The 10005-nt window shown below is 39.6% G+C and overlaps 2 protein-coding genes across 3 annotated transcripts in view; one reads left to right on the plus strand and one right to left on the minus strand.

Moving 5' to 3' along the window:
• The window catches only part of SLC30A7 (solute carrier family 30 member 7), a 54327-nt gene extending 51125 nt beyond the window's left edge, over positions 1-3202 (minus strand). The window contains exons 1-2 of the mRNA XM_011368277.2: positions 2943-3202; positions 2621-2722 (exon numbers count right to left, since the gene is read on the minus strand). Of these exons, the coding sequence (XP_011366579.1) occupies positions 2621-2722; positions 2943-3022 (182 nt within the window). The 5' untranslated portion in view covers positions 3023-3202. The remainder of the gene's footprint in view (positions 1-2620; positions 2723-2942) is intronic.
• A 150-nt stretch (positions 3203-3352) lies between these two features.
• Positions 3353-10005, plus strand: part of EXTL2 (exostosin like glycosyltransferase 2) — a 22524-nt gene continuing 15871 nt past the window's right edge. The window contains exons 1-2 of one of the 2 annotated variants that reach the window (XM_023536250.1): positions 3353-4416; positions 6689-6765. In XM_023536250.1, the coding sequence (XP_023392018.1) occupies positions 6761-6765 (5 nt within the window). In that variant the 5' untranslated portion in view covers positions 3353-4416; positions 6689-6760. The remainder of the gene's footprint in view (positions 4417-6688; positions 6766-10005) is intronic. The other variant, XM_011368290.2, reaches the window with a different exon arrangement.

The following is a 10005-nucleotide window of genomic DNA, read 5'->3' on the forward strand; positions in this document are numbered from 1 at the left end:
TGAGGGTGGGGTGGTGATTAAGGGTATGGGTGAAGAGGGGAAGAGATTAAGAGGTACAAATTGGTAGTTACAAAATAGTCATGGGGATGTAGAGTATAGCATGGAGAATACAGTCGGTAGTATGATAATAACTACGTATAGTGTCAGATGGGTACTGAATTTATTGGGGTGATCACTTTGTAAGTTATATAAATGTCTAATGACTGTGTTGTGTACCTGAAATATTGTATATCAACTATAACTGAAAAAAATAAAAATATAAAAAAAGAGAAATTGTTGATTAGTCAACAAAGGGAACTAAAATTGTAGTATCTAAAGAGACATAGAAAGTCAGATCATGAAAACGCCCAAGCAATCTCTAAATCTGCCAAGGCTTCAATAGGAACACATCTGTACTCACAATCCACTCATAAAAATTAATATGGGGGAATAAGTGGATGTGAATTTGATTGTGAACATAATGATGAATACCTGTTAAATGATCTAGGTATAACGAACACTGGTTCGGAGCTAGATTTCAAATCCAGAAGATACCACAACACAATCAAAGAGAGTAAACTGGAGAAGAGTGCCTAAGATCAGAACAAGCCACCTAAGAAAAAGCCACAGAAGAACAAGTCATGTACCAATGATGATTTCCTTTTGTACTGATATTGACAATGGCTTGGAAATCAGTGGTTTTAGTAATTTCCTCAACAGATCTCTATAGACCAAAAGAATTACAATATACCTAACTTTCCATGAAAGAGGTAGCCTAGATATTTCAAATATGAATCCCTTGAACAAGACATTTCACATACTAATTTATGCAATGGTAGGCCATAGTGAAATATAATGTATTGTAATATAAAGTAACTATAGCAAAAATGTTCATATAACAAACAAAGATAGTCTTGCTACAGTCAGAATATATGCCACAATATGGCATAATTTAGGAAGAGTAAAATGTAAAATATATATTGTATATTTATAATAAATTATTACTATTCCAATACAAGTTAAGACAACAGAGTTGACCCTTGAAAAACTAGGGGTAAGAGGCACTGACTCCTTCCCCTACAAGCATTTGAAAATCTGAGTATAGCTTTTGACTCCCCAAAACTTAACTAAAAGCCTACTGTTGACCAGAAGTCTCACTAATAACACAGTCTACACATATTGTGTATGTTATATGTATTATATACTGTATTCTTACAATAAAGTAAGCTGGATAAAAGAAAAATTAAGCAAATCATAAGGAAGAGAAAATACATTTACAGTACTGTCATATTTATTGAAAGAAATCCACATAGAAATGGATCCATGCAGTTCAAACGCATGTTGTTCAAGGGACAAATGTATAGTGCATTTAACATGTATAATACATTAAAGAGTTTTAATATTATGCGATACATATATCTGATTCCCAGAGAATTCAAAATGGTTATTACATATATTGATGTGATTTTCAATATACCTTTTATGACCAAGCTATGACTAAACCAATAACCTTCATAATTTGCTGTGTATTCTTGACAAAATTGAATTCATGTTTGAATTGCAAAGTTCACTTTTTCATATAAAACTATACATGTCACAAAGACTAGTGATATTATGTAATGTCATTGTTTAATTTCAACAGAAATAAAGATCAAGGACAGCAACTTTTTCTGAAAATGGACCTTAAAGGACAGAAACCAAGTCTATTTAATTAATAGAAAACAAAGCATAGATGGCATAGGCTCTTCATCTGGGATCCAAGAGCTATTTCAAGGAATCCAAGAACACTCCAAAGTTTCATCTGAAATCACGAGTGTTGGCTTTCATCTCAAATGGATATGAGATTGAATACAATCCAGTACACCGGAAGTGTGATGATCTTATCATTGGCTGAATGTTTTTATATGATCTTAAGTTATTGAACAGCAAACATCTAGATAATAGTATTTCATTTCCAGAGTTAAACTGGGTTTACCTCTTCCCAAAGCAGTTAAAAAGCAAACAACAACAACAACAAAACAAAGGTAACACCAAAAACCATCAACGCAAGAGACATAAGCTTTTAGAAAACTATACAGGATTTTCTATTGCAGTCAAGCAAGACTAGAGGAAAATCGAGTTTCGGCATACAATTAAAGAGAGAAGAGAATGACACATATTTCTCCAGATATCCCCTTTATAAACTCTTCCCTATTCCAAGAGCTAATGACAAATTAAGTAGAACATCACAGATATTCCCTCTCAGAATCTTAAGGGTGAAACCAAACGCCACTCCCCCAGAGACAGGCAAAGACACTCCCCCACGGGGAGGCAGGGAACAGGTTTCTCCCAATTCCAACAAAGTGGGAAAGCTAAGGCGTGTAGTGAAGGATGAAAGACTCTCTGCCAAAATGAGGAGGGGACTTGTCACTCTTGTCTGACAGAGTGGTGGGGGCGGGGACCCAAATCTTAACTGCTCCACATGATGGGCCCCGGATCTTAAACGTAGCCATGCCAGATTGGTGCGGATATGAGATAGCAACTCAGCAGCAGAGGTGGTGGCAAAGGCAAAAACCTCCTGGTGAGAAGCTACGTGGCATTAAGCAAAGTGTCGTATACCCCACCCCCTGCTTCCGCCCGAACCCTTTTCCCCGTTGGTTACCAGTTGCTCCAAATGCCGTAGAGTAGTTCAACAAAAGCGAAAGAGAGGTTCAGGCACAGGAAGAAAAACAGGTTCCGAGACGTCTTGTCCGACAGGATAGACCTGGGCAGGGCACAAGTGGGGAAGAGTCGAGAGAGTCAAAGGGGTGCCAGGACCCGAAGGCTGGTTCCCCCTTTCAAAACCCTCCCAGTCCACATGATCCTTTCCTCAAGAGCGAGAGGGTGTCCCCGAGGCTCCCTCCCTGGACCTCGGGCCGTCCTTAGGTCTGGGCCTTCTTCCCTTGTGCCGGACACCCACTTCCCGCAAACACAGCACCCCGCACCTAAACCAGCCCGAGATCTTGCCGAACAGATTGAACTTAGGTGGTTTGTATTCATCGTCCTTGATGGACAGGGGCAACATCTTCAATGCCCGGCGAAAAGCCGGGTCTACTCCCCTCTAGAAGTGGCTCCGTGGGTGATAACAGCGGTGACGCCTCAGGCGGGAACCCGCAGTGATAGTCCCGGGCCGCGCGCCTCTTCGAGACTCAGACACAGACACAGACATACGCCCGGGAACTCGCGGACTTCCGGCCCGGGCCGCGCAACGCGTCCTGGGACGGGAAAGGGGGGAGGCGGGCCCGGGGGCGGGGCCTGCACGGTGGGGCGGGGCTTGTGGCCGCGGCTGGGAGGGAGCGGTGCGGCTGATGTGAGAGGCGGGATGGGGTAGCTGTCAGTACCTGGGAACCTAAGGGACCGCCACCTGGACTCAGGAAGAAAATCCTGAGAGGGGAAAATCCTGGGTGACTGTGAGGTTGAACGCCAACTCACGCCCACCCTGACCTCCTACCACAGATGTTCCCGGATACGCTAGCTTCCAGCGCCTGCCCTTTCGCCATTTCCCCTATTACTATTAATCCCAGTGCATCGGGTAGCAAAGCCTAAGAATCCAGGCGACGACGTATTTTCTTGCAGCCTTTCCTCTGAGAGCGCGAGTGATGGTTTTGGCGGGTGTACTCCGTGAGCACCCCAATTTTACTGATCCACCCCACCCGCCCCCGAAAACAGCGTCTGACAAGATACAGCCCCGCAGAAGGCCATCCGTAGATGTCTCTCTAAGGAATGTGGAAGCCCTTTAAAGGGAGCTCCCACGAGGCCATTTTTGGAGGTTTGCTTAATGCATTTTTTGCCCCATAATCAACCCGCTGATATCCCAAAACTCTAGAGTTCGTACACAGGTCGTCCCCGGGGCCGCAGCCGCGGCTGTAATTCTTCCCGGCCGATTTCAAGCGCAAGAGAAGAGGAATGGTAGTGGGACGCGAAGGCGTCCGGAATGCAGGGGGCGAGCCACCGGGCCTGTCCCGGCACCCTGGGTCACCTTTGGTCACCCTTGGTTATTGGGACACTTCTTCGGACGCCTTTCCGGAAAAAGATTTGGGGAAGATCAGGCCCATCACATGAATGACTAAAGTTGTTACCTTGGGGATGAAATGGAGCAAAGCAGGACTGGTTTTTGGAGGAGGGCTAGAAACTACAAAACCGAGCTTCTTGGGAACTGCCTTTTGGTCTAACAGGAAGTGGAGCGTCAGCGAAAAGCGGGGGGCGGCCACCCGGGGACCATTCCTTGTGCTTCGGGTGCTCACTTTGCGGGCGGCGTTTTTTCCTAGTTATCCATGCAGCGAATGAGGCAGGGTGGATGCACGCTGCTGGATTTAGAAAATTAAACAAACAAACAAACATATGAGCAGGCCATACGCCCCTTCCGTTTTATGATAACCAAGCTGCAAGCAAATAAATCGGCCGATCTCTGCTCTCGAGGTAAAGAAATACCAAAATGCTCTCGTGTTAAAAAATTTTGCAATGAGGGTGATGCATGTTTTGCTCTCGCTCTCGGAACTTTGTGCGTGTGGGGGGAAGTGATTCAGTGGTTTTATTTTTGAAAATATACTAATTCCACATTTTTAAAGAATGCTCGTGTTAATTAAAACTGCTATGTAAAAACAACTGGATTCCAGAAATTAAGTTCTGGAAAAAGTGTTTTGTCTTTGCCTTTCTTAGTATATAGTTCACTAGTATTTTAACTTAAACGTGGAAATATTTTCAATTAGTAGCATTTACTTATGTTTCTTAGGAAGCTTTTATATTAGCCATAGACTTTGAATTTTACTCTACTGCACATATACGGAAACATTAACTGGGTGCAAACTAGGCTAAAGATAGGTAAATATTTCCATGACAATTGATATTTTTATCCAAAACTGCTTTATTTCAATATAGTATAATTTATGGGGAAGAAGATATATAGAAATAATTAAATCTCAGCTACTGATGTCCAGTGTTCTCTTAACTCAAGGTCAGCTGCAACTTAAGCCTATATTTCTGTATTGTGCCTTTGAAAATAAATTGTTCATTTTATCCTATATTGCTATAAATGAGAAATTGCTCAGTTGGTTATGGAGAAACCCTTTTTCAAATAGTTTTAAAATAAGATGGAGAAATTAAAGTTTAATTTCGGTTATATTGGTTTCCTGGGACTCCCAAATCCTCCCCACTCCCCACCCCCAAGATATAACATAGATATTCCTGTGAGGGCCTTCTCCTTTCAAAACGTGGCAATGCCACTTTGCCTGTTTCAGTCTTGCACAGCATAATTACCAACTTCAATACTGAAGGCATTTTATTGGATATATAAACTGGACACTATTTAAATCAGGAAAAGTTCTAGGAGTGGAAAATGTTTGACTATGTCTCACTTCTTTTGTCATCTTGAAATATTTGTCCCATATAGGTTAACCAATATATGCTGTCATATCACAACTACTTTCATTCATTCAACAGTCATTTAATGAGTGTCTACTATATGATAGGCTCAATGCTGGGCATGGGATGAGGGGCGGAAGGAAGTGGTTGGGGGTGGGGGGCGGCAAAAGGAAGTGGGTTACAAAGCCAAATAAGACAAAGTTCTTTCCCTGAAGAAATTTTATGGGAAGAAGAAGCTGATGTGAGAAAAGATGGTTAGCAACAGGCAAATCTGTTCAGGACTTTAGAACTGTGTGATGTTTAAGATGTTCCCAAGGGATGCCCTTGGTGTAGAGAGGAGGGATATCTATCGCACAATGAGTCTTCGATATGTAAGCCATCCTTTTGCCCTTTTAAAAACTTGTATCGTGAAAGAACATGATTTTGGAAAATAAAAAATTATTCTTCAGCTCTATTCAGGTGGTCATATCAGATGTTATATCTTGAAAGACTCTGATCAGGTTCTTAAATCTTTTATATATTACAAGATTAAATGGGTTTATAAGATTATAAAATAGATATAGTAATGAACATTTTAAAACTAATAAATGGACTTTCGACTCTGAACTGTTTAATATTTGTTTAGATCATCTCCTACTAATGAATTCCTTTAGGTTGACTATGCAGACTATATGGCGGGGTTGGGGGGTGGGAGGGGGGAATGGTTTCCCAGATACGTGATTGAGCACTGTGAGAAATGAAAGCCGAGAGAATTAAGGGGCAGAAGCTCATCTCCAGCCAGGGTTCCATTTCTTTTCAGGCAATGGTAAGTAAGGAATAGGAAGGATGCCATCTGTTATTCATCAGTAATCAACCCTGGCATTTATCTGCAACCCTGGCATTTATCTGCCCCCTATTCAGTGAAAAAAAGAGTTGTGATGGTAGATAACACTATAGATACTTAATAATCAATTTGAATAGATATTGAATCAAATAGAATTTGAATACAAGTGCAAATTGTTAATGTGTTCAGAGATTTTGCATATATGGCATATATGTTTTGGTTTCAAATGTGTGAACACATTAGATAGTAGGGATTCGAGCTTATTCTGCTTCTGGATACTTAAGGGAAAGGTGAAAACAAAAATGTAGCAGTTTCAGCACCAACCTATAGGAACACATCCTCTACCTCATCGCCTAAACTGCTACATTTTTTGATAGAACACAGAATAGCAATTTTTAATTTCTAAAAACAATTCGAAGCCTATAGACAATGGCATTAAAGTATTTTTTAAAATTTCCTGCTGATCGACAAAAATGTCACAGAAAATTATTTGATTTCCCTTAATAGAGTCAAGAGAGCCTGTTCCTATCAATTACCGAAGCCATAAGGAAAAATTTTTTTAAAAGTAAAACTATCATAATGAGGTAAGTACCAGTAATTTTTTTTGCTCATTTCAAGTTATTAATACACATATTTGCCATCGTAACCATTTTAAAATGTACTGTTCAACAGTGTTAAGTATATTTACACTGTTGAGCAACCAATCTCAAGAATGTTTTCATCCTGAAAAACAGAAGATGTTTTAAACGCATTAAACAACTCTCTATTTCCCCCTCCCCCCAGCCCCTGGCAACCACCATTCTGCTTTCTGTTTCTATAATATTTACTACTCTAGATACCTCATATAAGTGGAATCATATAGTATTTGTCTTTTTGTGACTGGCTTATTTCACTTAGCATAGTGTCATCAAGGTTCATCCATGTTGTAGCATGTATCAAAATTTCCTTCCTTTTAAAATCTGAATACTCCATTGCACGTATATACCATATTTTGTTTATCCAATTTTCTGTTGATGGGCATTTGGGTTGCTTCTACCTTTTGGCTATTGAGAATAATGCTACTATGAACATGGGTGAAGTACCAGTATTTTTATCAGAGAAAAATCATTTCCTATAGAGGTATCTTTATTACCTTAGAAATAAAAGTTCTTACTTGAGCCTGAATCTGTTAGAAAATGCTGTAAGGTCTCTTTTAGGTCTTATCCATTGAAATAGTAGTCCAGATTATAAAGTCAGTACCTATACAGTTGAAATATTTTGGTAGACTAGAACAAAGCCAAAGATAGAGACCAGGCAAAGACAGTGAAAATACAAAGTAGCTAAAGTGTGTGAGAGCTGGGAGTTTGTACTGACCCAACACTCTTTCTGTGGCTCAGGAAAAAAATCATTTCATATTCTCAATATCAGCTATCCCTTCTACAAAATGGGGTGGATATATTTTAATTCCTTTCTACCTAAAGATTTGAAACATTTCTGGTTTGAGATATTATGTAACATAAAGGGGGGAAAAGGTCACACAACTTTCATTACTATTGTTAAGCTCTGTTGAGGGCAGGAATTGGGTAGGCTTGCTCATTATCATCCCTGGTGCCTGACAGTTCTGGGCACATAGTAAGCACCAATAAATGTTTGTTGACTGACGGATGTATACCATGAACATATTTTGACCTTCCTTTAATAAAGTTAGAAAGCTCATGTGATTTGGGATTGCTTCCATGTTAGGTTTGATATCTAAAACTATTTAGAAATCATAATTCATGTGTATGAAGTCTGTTTCTATTACAGAAGTAATACAAGACTTACAAATGTGAATCTATTACTGAAAACCAGTATTGTGTACATAAATACTGGGAAAGGTTTCCAAAGAATATTCCAGGGATCTTTTGCCTGACAATCTCGCCTCCCCTCAATTTTCCTGTGACTAAAACAGAGAGAAATTCAAACGAAAAGCACCACTATCCTAGAATAGTAAAAGTAATATATTTGCAAATGTACTCGGTTTCTTGTTGACTCATTTCTGAAACTAATTTTGCATGGTACTGTACTGAGCTAAAAATGATTTTCTATTTCTAATGGCTTTCTTCTTAGGATACATTGACTCCTTGGATTATTACAAGTTGTGGATGTTCCTCTAAGGAATAAGGCCATTCCTACTCCTACCCTGATATATGTTCATGAGATTGATCATGTCCAAACATCATCATCATCATTATCATCATAATAGCTACAATTAATTGGCGAGTAGAAGGATGCCAGGCTGGAAGGAAGTTTGATCTAGCATAATTCAGAGTTATGCAATTTGAGGGTAGAGATGACCTCACTGCCTCGGTAGCAAATGGCTGGACTCAAGGAGCAGTGCTTTAAAATGACTTTATACATAATATTTATGTTATTCCCTCTTAAGTCAATGATGATAAAGCAAATCTAGTTAATTGGGAGCAGCTGCCCAAGGAAATATTGAGAAGGAATATGTTTTATATAGGCTTTAGGAAGAATTTAAAAATGCCAGGACTAATGGGCAGCCTTTGCTATGGATAACGGGGTGGAACTGGGGAGGGAATTGAAGATGCTTAGTGTATGTCATCCCTGTTTTAAATGCTGCCTTGTTGCTCACTCTAACCTGATTTACTGGTAAAGGAGTGGCTCATTCAGTCTGGCTGCCAGAGGAATATTTGATCTTTAATGTAACCAGTACAGAAATTCTTCCTTGCAGTTTGCAGTAAGAAATGACTGGTTGCAGCAGCCTCTATCTATTCAATTTAATATTGTAGTAAATGTAGCTATTTATCAGTATATTTTAACAGTTCTGTTTCAGAGCTATATACAGTCTCCAAATGCAGTAAGGGCAAAGACTAAGCCTTTTAAATGACAAGATTTAAATTGGCTATCGATGATCATAATAGCTACAATTAATTGGCAATTCCAGGAGAAAGATGAAAGGCTGAAAGGTATTTTTATCTAGCATAATTCAAACCTAAGTATACCATCAGTGGAAAAGACAAATCACTTTAACCCTAATAACGAATCTTTGACACAGTTGATCCAGACTGTAGTCATCTAAATGATTCATTCATATCACTGTACAATTGGTCATAAATGCAGCAAGATCACAAGATGAATCTGTGACACTAGGTGGGCCTATCGTTATTATTACAAATCTATTCTTATTCTTGCCTTTCCTATTTCTAAATAATATTTATTATTAACAAAATAATTTAACTTATTTTGATGTATTTAAACTTGTGAAAAAAATAATGGAGGTTAAGAAGACTTTATAAGAAGAGATGGGAGGAAAAGGGAGGGGAAATCATTTAGGAAGGAGAAGATAGCATTGGTAGAAAACGAGAAAAGCTGGATGACACTTCTAAAATAAAGAGAATGAATTTCCTGAATGTGGGAAAAGGCAAAGGCAAAAACCTTCAAACGATGCAGGACAGGGCAAATCCGACCCCCTCTCCTCCCACCTCCAGTGGAGATTGAAGTCCTGCACCTAGAGAGGGAGGGTTCTTGACTGAGCACAGGGAAGAATTCAAGCGCATGCCAGAGTTAGGGTCAAAAGGAAAGTTTATTGGAGAAGGGATAACGCTTCCCAGACAGACCGTAGTCTCCTCTCAGAGACAAAAAGTGATAGAGCAGAGAGGGACAGAGAGAAAAGACCGGGAGCAAAAAAGGACAAGACAGACCGACCCCAAGTTTTTGAGGAATTCAATTTATATATCATTCTTAGTTTCTATGAATTAACTGTTTAAAGACTTTGTTTACCTATTTTCACTTGATAGTATGGGTATACAGCTTGAAAGGTGTTGGTATGTAGCGAGAAAGCC

The sequence above is a fragment of the Pteropus vampyrus genome, unplaced genomic scaffold, assembly GCF_000151845.1.
Source record: "Pteropus vampyrus isolate Shadow unplaced genomic scaffold, Pvam_2.0 Scaffold6, whole genome shotgun sequence".
In the NCBI taxonomy this organism is placed as follows: Eukaryota; Metazoa; Chordata; class Mammalia; order Chiroptera; family Pteropodidae; genus Pteropus; species Pteropus vampyrus.